Below are 16,896 nucleotides of genomic sequence, written 5' to 3' on the forward strand. Positions count from 1 at the left end.
CAGACCATCATGGTGGAGATGGAGCAGCTGGGCATCAGCACCAACGAGCTGCTGGAGCGCAAACAGCAAGTCTCAGCGGAGAAGGCCAAGCTGGAGGTATGAGATGTTCGAAAACTCTGCTCCACACGTTTCACACCTGACTATATTATCCTTTACTGAGGCTCAGAGCTCCCCCTAGTGGCTTAAAGTTGTTAATGAACCAAATACCTGACTACATTATCCTATACTAAGGCTTAGAGCTCCCCCTAGTGGCGGAAAGTAGCTGTTAATGAACCTGAATACCTGATTACATTTATCTCTTAAAACATTTTTTGTCGTTGGGTAGAAACAACTGGAGGAGGACGGGCGGAGGAGGAGGCAGAGCACTAAGATCGTGGAGGAGAGGCAGAAACTGTTGACGAGTCTGAAGAGCGTGAAGGAGCGGCGCCAACAGCTGCCTGTTAAGGTGACTATAAGGTCCTCTGTTTCACTTTGGGGCCTTTTAGGCAAAGATCAGGCACCTCCATCATCATCATCATCATCATCATCATCATTTAGGTGTGAGAATACTGAACAGAAACAGACAGCAGGCGTCTTTAAGGCTCATATTTGCTCACTCAGCTGATAATTACGTCCATTTAACAAAGATTTCAAGTGTCAGTGACGCTTCCTGGACATTTGGAGATATTTAACAGTTAATTTTAGTACATTAGTTGGGACATTAGACAGAGGAGGATGCACTTGGTACAGATTATGAGGAGAAAAAGGTTAGTTTAGTAAAGTACTAGTACCTCAAACTGTACTGCAATAAAGTACAAATACCTCAAACTGTACTACAGTAAAGTACTAGTACCTCAAACTGTACTACAGTAAAGTACTAGTACCTCAAACTGTACTACAGTAAAGTACAAGTACCTCAAATTGTATAAAAAGTGTTTTGACTGTAGTACAGTTTGAGGTAAATGAGCTCAACACCTTTTTTCAGTTTGTTCTTGTGATTTTTTACCAAATTGTACATCTCTCTCTGTAAAATGTCCCAAAAATGAACTATTAATTATCTGCAAACGACTCCAGGAAATAAGAATGAAATCAGAGGACTTTGTAAATGAAAGTGTTAACAAATGTTGGCTAAACCTATGTAAAGAAGACCTAATAAACTTTTCTCTTTTAACGTGCGATAATGTCTCCAACAGTACAGCTCAGAGCTTTTGGGGGTCATACTGGAGAAGGGAGGAAACCTTATCGTTAAATACCTGGATCTGAAGGAGGTAAAGGACTCACACATGCTTTTTAAAAAATCTAATTCTGTTCCATGTTTTAATTAGTGATGCTTTTATTGAGTTTTATGAATGTCAAAGGGTTAAAGGATTTATAATGAGACTCTATTTATGTATGCATTTATGTTATATTGTAATTGGTTGTATTTATTTTAACATGGACCCCAGGAAGAGTAGCTGTTGCCTTGGTAACGGCTAATGGGGATCCAAACAAACTAAACTAAAACCTATGCTCACCAGCTTTGAGTAGTGACCCAAACAATGAGACTGTGGATACAAGCAGAGAGTGTCTGGGCTTAGATCCTCCTGGACGCCTGCCTTTTTAGAAGAGGTCCATGTCCAATTGGGAGGAGACCAGAACAGGATTACATCTCTCTGCTGGCTTGGAAGGAACCTGAAATGAGGCCAACGTTGAAGTAACTTAGAACTGCATTCTATCAAAAGGCCACCAGGGGGCGACCGTCTCTATACATGTCAATGGAGAATTCACCAACTTCTCACTTGATTTCTAACCTCAGTAAACGTTTTCAAAATGTGTTTATGGTCTCAATCGCTAGTTTAAAGCCTTCTTCAATGCAGTATGATGTTCATTTGGGACATTTTGGCCTCCCTGATTTTATATGTGACGATAAAGCAGGGTATGCATTAGGAGGCGTGGCTACGTCCTGATTGACAGGTTGATTGACCAATGTCCTCGAGATCCAGCTCTCGTAACCATAGCAACCTCCCCGCTCCACCCACGGCCCCACCTCATGCCCATATAAGTAGAATCCGTGTTTTTATTTTTCCCAGCATGCACCTGAAATTTTCAAGATGGTGCTGCCCAGATTAGAAACTATTGGCTTCCGAGCAGCAGTCCACAAACCAATGGGTGACGTCACGGATGTTACGTCCATTTCTTATATTCAGTCTGTGTTTACTAACTCTCTTCACATGTCCTGCAGGTTCAGAGAGAAGCGGACAACATCCAGAAGTACACCGATGTTTTCTATAAGGTGTACGAAGACAGCGGCGCGGACTTCTTGGCTCGAATGACGGCGGCAGCAGAAACGTCCGAGGAGGAGAACCACAAAGTCTGGCTGGCGTTGGCCGTCGGCAAACAGGACTTAAATGCTGCGAAGAAGATTCTGGTAGGATTTAATGTCTCCACGTTTAATTTCAACCTGCGATCAAACAGGAAATGTTTAACCGTGTTGGTCCCGTAGGAGCAGATTAGAGTCAAACGCGCCAGAGTCAAGTCCTTAAAACAGGAACTGTCTGAAGACTTAAAGGTCGGTCATCTTCAGTTATCTCACAGTCACCGTTGTTTCATGCGTCTGTGGAGCGGTTTGTCCCGTGTTAATGAAACGTGATCGGCAGGAGTACAACGGCCTGGTGGCGAAAGCAAAGGCGATGAGGAAGTCTCTGACCTGGACGATCCCGATGATCGACATCGTCAGAGCTCTGAGGAGCATCTCCAACGTTAAGATCTCCATGTTTAAGGTTCGTTCATCTGAGAGTCAAAGAAGAAAAGTACTTTACTGTAGTACAGTTAGAGGTACTAGTACTTTACTGTAGTACAGTTAGAGGTACTTGTACTTTACTGTAGTACAGTTAGAGGTACTAGTACTTTACTATAGTACAGTTAGAGGTACTTGTACTCTACTGTAGTAGTTTGAGGTACTAGTACTTTACTGTAGTAGTTAGAGGTATTTATACTTTATTGCAGTACAGTTAGAGGTACTAGTACTTTACTATAGTACAGTTAGAGGTACTTGTACTCTACTGTAGTAGTTTGAGGTACTAGTACTTTACTGTAGTACAGTTTGAGGTACTAGTACTTCACTGCAGTACAGTTAGAGGTGCTAGTACCTTACTTTAGTATTTGGAGGATTTGATGAATGAATCTCAGACACTTTTCTTTCTAACTTTATTAATAAATATGTATAGGTGTATTTTTAAGAGTTGAGTTTAACAAACATGAACTTGATCAACTATATTGTGAATTTGTTTTCTCCAAACTTGAAGCATTAATCAGCTGTTATGTATTTCTGTATTTCTGTGACACTTCTCTGTCTGTTTTCTCTCCAGGATCTTGTGGTTAAACTGACTCCTCTAGCAACTTAACATCTCTCTGGTCTTCATGTTGCCAGCAGAGGGCGCCACCTTCACCATCAGCATGTTTACTGCTGGTTCATGAGCTGTGGTTCATCATTTGATTTATTTAGCAGAGAAGTTATCTTTTTAATTTAAGTTTTTATTAAATATGTTAAGAGTTATAATCTTGTTCTTCTCCTTTTTGTGTTTTGTGTCATTAAATATTGAATTAATCTGACCTATGACCCTTTAACTACATGAAGCATGTCCTTCTGCTGAGCTCCTGATTGTCTGTTTGATAATCTCTAAACTCTGACCTCCAAACTGTCTCAGTGTGAACGCAGCAGAGGATTATCTGACTTCACGTCGATCTTTAATCTGCTTTCTGTCAGAGTGACATTTAAACGCTGCAGCTCTAAAACACCGTTATCTCACTGATCTGACATCAGCGCCCCTCCTTCCTAAAGAAACACCAGGTTTAAGGGTTTCTGATGATCTGACATCAGCGCCCCTCCTTCCTAAAGAAACACCAGCGTTAATCTGACATCAGCGCCCCTCCTTCCTAAAGAAACACCAGGTTTAAGTGTTTCTGATAATCTGACATCAGCGCCCCTCCTTCCTAAAGAAACACCAGGTTTAACTGTTTCTGATAATCTGACATCAGCGCCCCTCCTTCCTAAAGAGGGTTTCTGATGATCTGACAGGTTAAAGCTGTAATTTGGCGGCTGGCAGCAGATGAAGGCTGCAGGTTTGACACGAGGCAACGGCTACCGTCACCATGAGCTTACAGACAATATGTAGGTTTTAGTTTAAAGACTTTGATGCTGAAGGACCGTTGACACCTGCTGCTGCTACCTGGACAGGTTCAATACAAACTAAACACGACATAAAACTGCAGTTCTTACCAGTGAATCCTGATTGGGAATCAAAAGCAGAATGAGCCTTAGGTCTCTACTTCATAAATATAGAAAAGAAATGCTACAACAACATTGTGGTCAACTTAGAAGTGCTTATTCTGTGAAATGCATTTTATTTTGAAAGGATTACAAACCCTAACCCTAACATACACCACATTATAATAAAATACTCCACAGCTCCGTTATCGTTGAGTTCAGATGAAAACTGAGGAACTGGTGAATCAGTCATCGTTGTACAATGGTTTGCTCCAAGTAGCTGCTGTTGTATGAATGTTATATAATCACACTGTGCATCTGGTTGTTCTCCACTGTAAAATACCACAAATATGTAATTTTCCTTATTTCAAAAGCATCAAATATACCATGTAATGTACCATAAGCCTGTTTCACAAGCTGCAGTCAGTCCCTTAAAACACTTAAAACCTGAAGCTTAAGCTAATTTATCACCACTGCTACAAAGCAGGAAAATCATAATTTATTTAATATTAATCATTTAAAACATTTTACTGATGTTTGCCTCGTTTTAAGGGTCAACACAGACTCTCCTCTACTCTACTGAAACAGTTCATAAAGCAGACAGCAGCAGTTCACAGAGCTGCCAGCAGAGGGCGCCGTCAGCAGCTTCTTCAGTCAGAGCCTCCAAACACTGCAGCAGTTTATTTAGTAAGAGAGGAACAGCTATCAACCTTTAAATATAAACACAGAAATCCTCCACTTCCTGTTATAACAGACAGGTTTGGTTTTAGGTTTCACAAAGATTAATATTGATGGGTCTAACATCAGATAATTAATCATCAACCACTTTGATCATAGGAATATTTTATAAAGCATTCTTCATTCTCTTCCACAGCTGGCCTTCATCATCCTCATCATCCTCTCATCAGTCTTCTCTTTATTTTCATTCCTTTCCCAGGCCATGTATACACGTAGCTGGGTATTTATAAAAAACAATATTTCCCCCCTCTGTTTTCAGTAATAGTCACACCAGATCGTTTTCAGAATAGTTTTCATCTTCACGAAGCCGAATAAATAAACCGTCAAGCGCTTCACAGTGGCCTAAACAAAGGTCGCACACCTGACGTTGATGCATTGTCTGTTGCATACTTTTATGCTTGTGAACCTAAATCTCTGTTTTCCCCTAAACATGCAAACATTAACACAGAGTTTTCCTAAACTCCACTTTGGCCGAAGTTTTCAGAAATAATTGTTAAGTGACCTAAAACCGAGTTTTGTTTTGGATGAAAGACAAAAACACATGAGAATATATATCAGTGTTTCTAGATACCAGCTACGTGTTTATATTCCTTAGTTCATCTGTCTCTAAAGTCTCATCCTGCTGAAACTTACCAGGGTTATAGTTTAGTTTACTCCTTTAAGTTTGAAGCCTGGTTTTAGTTTTGTGTAATTAAATAAGTTTTGTTTGGATACTTGATTTCTCTTCTGAATTCGTGTTTTTGGGTCGAGCACCTTCTGAGTGGTTACAGTCTTTCTGGATTTAGTCTGATGTGGATTCAGGAGGGGAATCATCAGAGCTTCACGCTGAGATTCATTCTACTTCCTGTCAGGTTTGAGGATCATTCAGACAGAAAGCAGCCTGTCTGTAGATGTGAGTCTGAACTCTGTCGCCTCTGAGATGAAACAAACGGCTGGAGGAGAGTTTGAGGTTTGAGGTGAACTGAACCTTTAATCACATCAGAGACGCAGCGACAAGCTGAACCGACATCACTTTGATTCAATGAGCCGCTTCTCCGGCTCTGATTGGCTGCTGCTGACTCAGCTAGTAGTAAACAAAGTGTGTGTCTGTGTGTGTGTGTGTGTGTGTGTGTGTGTGTGTGTGTGTGTGTGTGTGTGTGTGTGTGTGTCTCTCTCTCTCTCTCAGTCGGTGTGTGTCGGTGTGTGTGTGTGTTATTGGCAGGTATCCGAGGAGCTGATTGGTGTGTGTGTGTTGGTCGCTCGGTCGGTGTGTGTCGGTGTGTGTGTGTGTGTGTGTGTGTGTGTGCGTGTGTGTGTGTTATTGGCAGGTATCTGAGGAGCTGATTGGTGTGTGTGTGTTGGTCGCTCGGTCGGTGTGTGTGTGTGTGTCGGTCGGTGTGTGTGTGTGTGTGTGTGTGTGTCAGTGTGTGTGTGTGTGTTATTGGCAGGTATCTGAGGAGCTGATTGGTGCCAGCGACCCCCTGCGACAGGAAAACTGTGGCAGCCGCTCTGTGATTGGACGGTTTCACTCTGGTCTGAGCGTGCTCACTGTGGGACTCTGGCCTCGCTCCATCGCTACGGCGACCAGAAACATCACTGCTGAACACACACACACACACACACACACACACACACAGATAATCACTTCATTCTCATGTTAGTTTATTTTCTCTGTTTGTTGTTTGGTCTCTGAAGCAAAATGAATCTTTTAAATTAAACTATTTTCTTACATTTAACCCTTTATGTGCCTTTATTAACCCTAAAACCACGTTTCAATCCTCAAACACTTTCTAAAATAGTCCTAATTTAAATAATAATGTCAGCTCGTTCCAAAACATCCTCAGTTTATAAAAAGCTTTTCTTGTTTTCTAAAATAAATCCACCTCATCTGGCTCCTCTCAACGCGGAGGAGCAGCGGGTCTACTCCGAGCTCCCTCCGGATAACTGAGCTTCTCACCCTATCTCTAAGGGAGAGCCCAGCCACCCTACGGAGGAAGCTCATTTCGACCATTTGTACCCGCGATCTTGTTCTTTGGGTCACTACCCAAAGCTCATGACCATAGGTGAGGGTAGGAACCAAGATCGACTGGTAAATCAAGAGCTTTGCCTTTCAGCTCAGCTCTCTCTTCACCACGACGGATCAGTGCAGAGTCCGCATTACTGCAGACGCCGCAACCGATCCGCCTGTCGATCTCACGTTCCATCCTTCCCTCACTCGTGAACAAGACCCCGAGGTACTTGAACTCCTCCACTTGGGGCAGGATCTCATCCCGACCCGGAGAGTGCACTCCACCGTTTTCCGGTTGAGGACCATGGACTCTGGATTTAGAGGTGCTGATTCTCATCCCGGCTGCTTCACACTCGGCTGCTAACCGATCCAGAGAGAGTTGGAGGTCACGGTCTGATGAAACCAACAGGACCACATCATCCGCAAAAAGCAGTGACCCAATCCTGAGGTCACCAAACCGAACCCCCTCCACAACCTGGCTTTGCCTAGAAATCCTGTCCATAAAGATTATGAACAGGATCGGTGACAAAGGGCAGCCCTGGCGGAGTCCAACCCTCACCGGAAACAAGTCTGACTTATTACTGGCAATGCGGACCAAGCTCTGACACCGGAATCTCTTCGAAGCCGTCCGGAAGTCTTTTTCCATGGCCTTGCCGAGCTGCCGCCCAGCTCACAATGCACCCGACCCCTTTGGCCCCTTCCACTGGTGGTGAGTCTGTGGGAGAGGGGTCCCATGTCCCTTCTTTGGGCTGTGCCCGGCCACGCCCCATGGGCGAAGGCCCGGCCACCAGGCGCTCGCCCCCAAGCCCCACCCCCAGGCCTGGCTCCGGGGGGGGGCCCGGTGACCCGCGTCCGGGCGAGGGACACGGAAAACCATTTTTCTTAAAAAAAAAGTCATAATTTCAAATTAAAATGTCTTTCTAAAGAATCCTCAGTTTATTAAAGTTTTCTCACTTTCTAATAAAAGTCCTAATTTTAAAAAATAATGACGCATCATTTCATTTTCTAAAAACATCGAAAACTGTTCCCACATTCTCAAAGTGTCTCCACTCTACAAAACTTATATTTTCACAAAAGATATCCCCACTTTCTAAAAAAAAAAGTCCTGATTTCAAATAAAAAATTACACCTCTTCCCTAAGCATCCAGTTTATGAAATAGTTTCTCTCTCTTTCTAAAAATGTCCTCAGCATCCTCAGTTTATAAGAAGCTTGTGTCACTTTCTCAAATAAATCTTAATTTTACAGAAATGTTTCCAGTTTCTGATTTTAAAATCTTCTCACTCTTAAAATAAATCCTGATTTAACAGAAACTTTCCCGCTCAGTGAAACGTTTCCACAAACATCATTAAAGTGTTTGATTCAACTCTCTGAATAGTTCCTCTCTTACTACTACTACTACTACTACTACCGTTGCCATGGCGACCGGCGTTGTTGGCACCGCACTGGTTGCCCCTCCAGGCTTGGCTGCAGTTCAGACCTCGCACACACTCTGCCCCCCCCCCCTCTCTCTCTGCCCCCCCGCAGTGTTTGGTTTGTAGACACAACAGCGGCCGGCGGTCTGCAGCCTTTTCTGCTCCATGTTTGTGTTTCTGAGGTGTCTGGTTGGTCTTTCAGAGGAGAGTGTGTGTGTGTGTGTGTGTGTGTGTGTGTGTGTGTGTGTGTGTGTGTGTGTGTGTGTGTGTGTCAAATAGAGGATTTACAAAACGGCCGTCACCCTCACAGTCCCGTGTTTGGTCCTCTGATGACACTCAGAGCTCATTCTAACTTTATCTGTGTGATGCTACTTCCTGTTTCCTATTTCCATGCAGGACTTTAACTTTTACTGCATTAAAGAATCTTTCCTTCCTTCTTTCCTCTCTCCTTTCCTTCCTCTCTCCCTCCTTTCCTTCCTTCTTTCCTCCCTCCTATCCTTCCTCTCTCCCTCCTTTCCTTCTTTCTTTCCTCCCTCCTTTCCTTCCTCCTTTCCTACGTTCCTTCCTTCCCTCCCTCCGTTCCTTCCTTCTTCCTCCCTCCTCCCCTCCTTTCCTTCCTTCCTTCTTCCTCCCTCCCTCGCTTCCTTCCTTGACTCAAGGACAACAGGAGGGTTAAGCAATAATTATAAAAATAATATTCTCAAAAAAGCTAAATAAATCCTCTCCTGAGAGTTTTTACCTTCAGCTTCTACACTGTAAAAATTATTATTGTAAATTCACAGTAAATTATTGTAATTATTTTACAGTAATTTATTAAAATAATACAGTTCTCAAAGTGTCCCCACGCTACCAAACTTTTACAAAAAATGTCCTCACTTCCTAAAAAATAAAACCTCCTGATTTCAAAATAAAGCATGTGGCTGTAATTCTCCCTGCGGCCTGCGGGGGGCGATAACTCGACCCTGTGTTTCCTGTAAATGGTGCGTTCACACGTCGGGATATTTTGGGCTGTTTTGTGGACATTAACTGCTGTGATAAACTGAGCCGTCTTAGCTCTCAGCTCTTAATATGGAAGTAATGAAAAGTTGTGTGGTCAGATTTTTAGATTTGGAGGCGTTAAGTCCGCCGGATTCCTGTCGGGATTAAAGCAGATTAGTTTGCGGTGTGGCGGGAACCTGCTGAGGAGAGAAACTACTCGGACCTGTTGCTGTTTGACTGAGAGGAGAAAAAGTTTGTCTGCTGTAGGTATGAACCACCGACCTTTAACCCAACGCTGGTGTTACTCAGTTTGCTTCATTTGATTTTATAATAACTTTAATAATAATAATAATAAAACATCTATTGACAAACTGATGATGTCATTTCAACTCTATTATTTCTCAGTTATTTTGCACAGAAGCTGCTGATTGATAATATTTTGTAAAATATTCAATATATAAATGTTTTAAATGTAGAAAAATGCCTGAAACAGCCAAAAAAAAAGAAGAAAAATTGGAATTAATTTTCTTTTATTTCAATTTTCATCCTTTATAAATTCATCCAATGGTCCGAAATGGATCCCAGAGGAATAAATACCAATTCTTTCTATATTAAAATGATATTGGAGTTATATATTGCCATTAAAACCATGAGCTGAGTCGTCATAAATCATTTTATTAACCTGAAGTAGCTCAATAAGTTTTAACTGTTGGTGCCGATAGACAGTAAGTGACAGTAAGGTGTAATCAGCTGTTTGAAAATTGATTTTATATAAAGAAAATTGAACTTTAAACATGTTTATAAGTTAAATAAGTAGCTAAAATAACCTTCTGAGTTTGTGTTATTTGCTGTATTACATGTTTTCCTTAACTCTTACATACTTCAGGGTCAGATTCGACCTTTTTTTTACCTTTAAAAGCTGTAAAATCACCTTACACAGATAAGACAGTAAGGTGTAATCAGCTGTTTTTATTAAAGACAGTGTAAGAAAATGGATTTTATAAAAGGAAAATTGAACATTAAAGTAAAATAAGTAGCTAAAATAACCCTTGAGTTTGTGTTATTTGATGTATTACATGTTTTTCTTAACTCTGACATACTTCAGGGTCATATTTAACCTTTTTTTTACATTTAAAAACTGTAAAAATCATCATATACACATTTCTTTTAGTCAGTCTTTTCCTAATATGACCCAGAGTATAAAAAACTGTTAATATAATTCATAATTTTTTAATTTTTCTGCAGCTAATACATATTTTCTTTAATGCAAAAGTACAAATTTGACCAAAAATCAGCATTTAAACATGTTGTATTCTTCATATTCTATCAAAATATTCTCTTGGATAATAAATCTGTGATTATGAATGTCTTTTTTTTTAATTATTATTATTTTATTAATGAAACTGGTTAATTTATTAAAGTGAATTTATGTAGAGAATAATTCAGAGTGTGAATATGAGCGGTATGTAAAGGGTTAAATTGTGTGATTTTTTTTGAATAGAGTTTAGTTCACATTACAGCTATGTGCAGGACAATTCAAAACCTCTGAGTTTAATTATAATATACTGGTTTACACACACACACACACACACACACACACACACACACACACACACACACACACACACACACACACACACACACACACACACAGAGGAGGAAATATCAAGTCTCTCTCTTTCTTCACACTTCACTAACCGGCGGGAACGCTTTGTACAAACACAACGAAACACATTTACAACGCTCCAGTGGTGGCACACGCTCGCCCACACACACACACACACACACACACACACACACACACACACGCTGACCCCCACACTGACCCCCACAGCCAATCAGAAGGCCAGGCCAGCCGGTGATGTCACCAGGTGAGTGCCGGTGTATTGTTTGAGCGGGCGGAGGGAGGCGTGCAGCGGCGACACCTGACTCCTCTCTTCTGTTGGAGGAGTTAGTAACGTGTGATTATCCGTCACTCACGCAGGAAGTCGTCTCATTACTCCGCTGGCAGCCGTTTCATGTCGCTAAATGTAACAATGCAGCAGTGAGCGAGGGTTAGAAACGGTTAAACACGAGCTCTCAAGAACGTGACATCGAAACTCAGATTTGAACTCAGGTGAAAGTATGAATGCAGTGGTGTCAAATGTAAGGTCCGTGGGTCAGAATCAGGCCACCAAGGAGTCCAATCTATCTATCTATCCATCTATCCATCCATCCATCCATCCATCCATCCATCCATCCATCCATCCATCCATCCATCCATCCATCCATCCATCCATCCATCCATCTATCTATCTATCTATCTATCTATCTATCTATCTATCTATCTATCTATCTATCTATCTATCTATCTATCTATCTATCTATCTATCTATCTATCTATCTATCTATCTATCTATCTATCTATCTATCTATCTATCTATCTATCTATCTATCCATCTATCCATCCGACTTTATTTGAATAGCACTTTTTGGGACTCATTAAAAATAGGAAACACTATCATAACTCAAAAATCTGCGATGAGGAAACACCAGAGGTAAGATTAAAATGTACAAAATAAAATAAAGAGCCAATAAAAGATTATTAAATATTTTAAAAAGAGAGAAAAAGAAAAGTATATTATAAAATAAAGTGAGAAAACACCAGAGGTAAGATTAAAAAATTTAAATAAAAAAATACAAAATAAAATACAAAAAATAAATACAAAATAAAATACAAAAAATAAATACAAAATAAAATACAAAAAATAAATACAAAATAAAATAAAGGGCTAATAAAAGATTATTAAATATTAAAAAAGATATAAAAGAAAATTATACTATAAAATAAAATGAAGAAACACCAGAGGTAAGATTAAAATTTAAAAAATAAATACATTAAAAAATTAAGAAAATGAATTTAAAAAAATAAGGGTTAATAAAAGATGAATGAAATGTTAAAAAAATACATAACAGGAAAGACTACTACAAAATAAAAGTAAAGAGTAAAAGAGTAAAAGGTGAATCATGAAGAAGAAACAATAAAATGAACAGGATAAAATACAAAATAAAAGGCAGATTAATAAATGAAATTCAATTAAAGCCAAATTAAAAAGATTTTTATTGATCATCATTATCATCATCAGCTGATATTAACCTCATATATCAGTATCAGTGATATTTTGCGGGACAATATTGTATCGATACACAGACGGTAAATATCGAAGTAAGTTTTTGGTACCAGAATAATAAAATCAGTTGCTTCTTTTGTCCACTAGAGGGCTCTGGCTGGTTTTCTGGTGACAGTCAGCGAGCAGGAGGAAGTTTTCCTTTGAGGACAAAATTTGCAGCATATCGCGATGTATGTAAAATCGTAATAATATCGTATCGTACAGACGTGTATTGGATTCACTTTTAAAAAAAAAATGTTTTTCTGAGTAATTTTTTTTTTCAGTTATTCGGACAAATTTTCTTTCACGATATGGGACAACAATTTCCGTAAGATCATGAGCAGCAACAGTAGCTTAACGTTACTTGCAGGTGTGAGATTCTCGCAGGATTTTGAAGTATCGTGTTAATTCAGGAAAAACAATTATTCAGAAATACAGCTTTTTATGTTAATTTATTTTTTATTTAAGTGGATGCTAAACGCTTCCGTAGTATTGTGATATCGTATCGTGACAATATCGTATTGTGCTAATATCGTATCGTGACAATATCGTATTGTGCTAATATCGTATTGTGCTAATATCATATTGTGATATCGTATCGTGACAATATCGTATCGTGACAATATCGTATCGTGACAATATCGTATTGTGATAATATCGTATTGTGATAATATCGTATTGTGATAATATCGTATAGTGCTAATATCGTATCCTGACATTATTGTATCGTGATAATAGCGTATTGTGATAATATCGTATCGTGATATCGTATTGTGATAATATCGTATTGTGCTAATATCGTATTGTGCTAATATCGTATCGTGCTAATATCGTATCGTGCTAATATCGTATCATGAAAATATTGTATCGTGACAATATCCTTTCGTAATAATATTGTATCGTAGAGCCTCTGGTGATTCCTACTCCTACTGTGATGATGCCGTCTGATATCTGCTGATATATTTTATTTATATTTTATATTTTAAAGACGTATCGGAGGCGTTTCATGTATATTTGATTATTTTTCTTAATTCTCGTTTATCCCTCCGGTTGTCTTCCTGTCAACGGTGCAACCTTTGTCCTCCAGGGTCGATATGTTTGGGTTTTTTTTAATATTAGGTTCCAACAGTATGTGATAAAAGCATGTAAAAAATAGACAAGAATGATTAAAGTATGAAAATATGTTTTTCTTCTTCTTCCTTCAGCTGAATGTTGTTCTATGTGCAGAATGATGTCATCAATGTTTATTTATACAACATCAAATCACAATAAAAATCATCTCAAGAAAGTTTTCACACCCAAATGAGCAGCACTCGTCATAATGTCTATTTAAATATTATCTTGTCTGTTTATGTGTGTGTGAGAAGATATAAACACCATTAAGATTGCTACGGATGTGAAAGTAACAGAGGTTGCTGACGTGCTCACTGTTAGTGTGGAAGGATCTCCACCCAGGCGGGGAGTTCTGGTCCTCTGAAATGAAGCCAACCAGGAAGTAACTTAGAGCTGCATTCTATCAAAAGGCCACCAGGGGGCGACCGTCTCTATACAAGTCAATGGAGAATTCACCAACTTCTCACTTGATTTCTAACCTCAGTAAACGTTTTCAAAATGTGTTTATGGTCTCAATCGCTAGTTTAAAGCCTTCTTCAATGCAGTATGATGTTCATTTGGGACATTTTGGCCTCCCTGATTTTATATGTGACGATAAAGCAGGGTATTCATTAGGGCGTGGCTACGTCCTGATTGACAGGTTGATTGCCCAATGTCCTCGAGATCCAGCTCTCGTAACCATAGCAACTTTCCCGCTCCGCCCATGGCCCCGCCTCATGCCCATATAAGTAAAATCTGTGTTTTTATTTTTCACAACATGCACCTGAAATGCTCAAGATGGCGCTGCCTAGATTAGAAACTATTGGCTTCCAAGCAGCAGTCCAAAGAGTGATGTAGTATGCAGTATTACAGTAAAAGTACTGCAGTATTATAGTGATGTAGTATGCAGTATTACAGTAAAAGTACTGCAGTATTATAGTGATGTAGTATGCAGTATTACAGTAAAAGTACTGCAGTATTATAGTGATGTAGTATGCAGTATTACAGTAAAAGTACTGCAGTATTATAGTGATGTAGTATGCAGTATTACAGTAAAAGTACTGCAGTATTATAGTAATGTAGTATGCAGTATTACAGTAAAAGTACACAAGCTTTGAATGAGAAGAAAACACTTTGATCACTGTTGATAAAATGGTGTTTATTGATTATTGAAGCTTCAGATTGTTGACACATCCAATCAGTAAAGTGTGATCAATGATTTCATGTTCAGATTGACTTCATCCACACAGTCAGTTAGTGTAACCCAGAATGTCAGCTATGTACAAGAACATCATTAATGATTATTATCATGATCATTACAGTTTGATTGAACATTTCTTTATGAATTTACAAAGTGATGAGAACAAATTATCTGTGATGAAGGAAGTTCTGCTGTTTTCTCTGTTTAAGAAACAACAGACACAAATACATCAATACAAACATGAAACTAACATTTAGAACAAAGAGAAGTTCACATTTACATCTGAAGAAATGTCAGTGAAGGTTAAAAACATGGTGATAAGCAGTGAGAGCCTCCATGGATAAAAACTCACAGGAAAAAGTCACATTTAAAGAAACTGAACATATAAACGACACATACATAAAGTAAACAAAGTGTTGAATATCATTATTAGCATGTCAGCTGATCTCTGAGCAGCTCAGAAACATGGAGACAAAAACATGAAGAATTACAACATCTGACTCATGAAGTCTGAAATGACTTCTGTCTATTTCACTTTACACAACTCAGCTGTGGATAAACCACCAACATAAAGTCCAGCATAGAGAGGCTGAGTGAATGTGGTCTGGACTCTGTGGAGGAGAGTCATGGTTTCAGAGACGCTGTAGAAGGACAGAATACCTGCTCTGTGATCCAGGTACACTCCGACTCTGGAGGAATCAGGACCTGAGACGCGAGTTTTAATGTTGTTGAACCAAAATCTATAACTGCTAGTGTCACAGTATAAACACCAAGATTTGTCATTAATTCCAAATAGAGATTCACTTCCTGCTCTGCTGATATTCTTGTATGCGACTGCTACACGAACTCTTCCTCCTCTCCTCTCCACCTCCCAGTAACAACGTCCAGTCAGACTCTCTCTACTCAGGACCTGAAGATGATAAGTGAATCTGTCTGTGTGACTAGAATAAGACTGTTGTTGACTCGTATAATCTACTTTTCTGTTCCCTTCAGATAATAACACATATCTGTTTACTGTGTTTGGATCCAGAGTGATTTCACGTGAATATTTTAAGAACTCAGCTCTGGTCTTGGGTTCTGGTTGTGGCAGTAAAACGTCCACTTCAGTCACTGCCAATGAGATGTTTGTCCATTCGTCCCTCAGGATGTCCTGTAGTTTATCTCTGAGCTCTGACACAGCTGCTGTCACATCCTCAAAGTATCTGAGAGGACGGATATTGATGCTGGATGAGTCTGTAGGTTCACTGAGTTGTGACACTGAGGGGTAGTTGTGTAGAAACTGGTTGTGATCCTCTGTGTGTGAGAGCTGCTTCAGTTCAGCGTCTTTCCTCTTCAGCTCAGTGATCTCCTGCTGCAGCTTCTCCTGAAGCTCTTTGACTCCACTCACTTCAGTTTCCTGCTGGGATCTGATCTGCTGCTTCACATCAGAGCTTCTTTTTTGGAGGAGACGGATCAGCTGAGTGAAGATCTTCTCACTGTCCTCCACTGCTTTATCAGCAGAGAGACTGACGGCCTCCACCTCCTGTTGAAGCAGCTTCACATCTTTCTCTCTGTCCTGGATTCTCTGCTGGATGTTTAGTCGACTCACCTCGAGCTCTCTCTGCCTCTCAGTCCTTTCTGCTGCAGCTGAGACTGTGTCGTGGCCTTTATGATCCTCCATAGTGCACAGATAACAGATACTCTTCTTATCTGTACGGCAGAATATCTTCATCACCTCATCATGATGAGAGCAGATGTTCTCCTGGAGCTTCTTGGAGGGCTCCACCAGCTTGTGTTTCTTTAATGGAGTTAAATCATAATGAGGTTGGAGGTGATTCTCACAGTAAGAGGCCAGACACACCAGACAGGACTTGAAGGCTTTCAGCTTCCTCCCAGTGCAGACATCACAGGCCACATCTTCAGGTCCAGCATAGCAGTGATCAGCAGGAGCAGCTTGGAGTCCAGTCTTCTGCAGCTGCTCCACTAAAGCTGCTAACATGGTGTTTTTCTTCAGGACAGGCCTCGGTGTGAAGGCCTCTCTGCACTGAGGGCAGCTGTAGATCTTCATCTGATCCTCTCCATCCCAGAATCCTTTAATACAGCTCATACAGTAGCTGTGTCCACAGGGAATAGC

General features: G+C 40.1%; 1 protein-coding gene across 1 annotated transcript in view; it reads right to left on the reverse strand.

Annotated features, from left to right (window-relative positions):
* Positions 1-15,309: 15,309 nt before the first annotated feature.
* The window catches only part of LOC128360932 (tripartite motif-containing protein 16-like), a 1,662-nt gene continuing 75 nt past the window's right edge, over positions 15,310-16,896 (reverse strand). Inside the window, exon 1 of the mRNA XM_053321494.1 lies at positions 15,310-16,896. This exon is cut by the window's right edge and continues 75 nt beyond it. Coding sequence (XP_053177469.1) covers positions 15,310-16,896 — 1,587 coding nt within the window.

Source organism: Scomber japonicus, chromosome 6 (assembly GCF_027409825.1).
Source record: "Scomber japonicus isolate fScoJap1 chromosome 6, fScoJap1.pri, whole genome shotgun sequence".
Classification (NCBI taxonomy): Eukaryota; Metazoa; Chordata; class Actinopteri; order Scombriformes; family Scombridae; genus Scomber; species Scomber japonicus.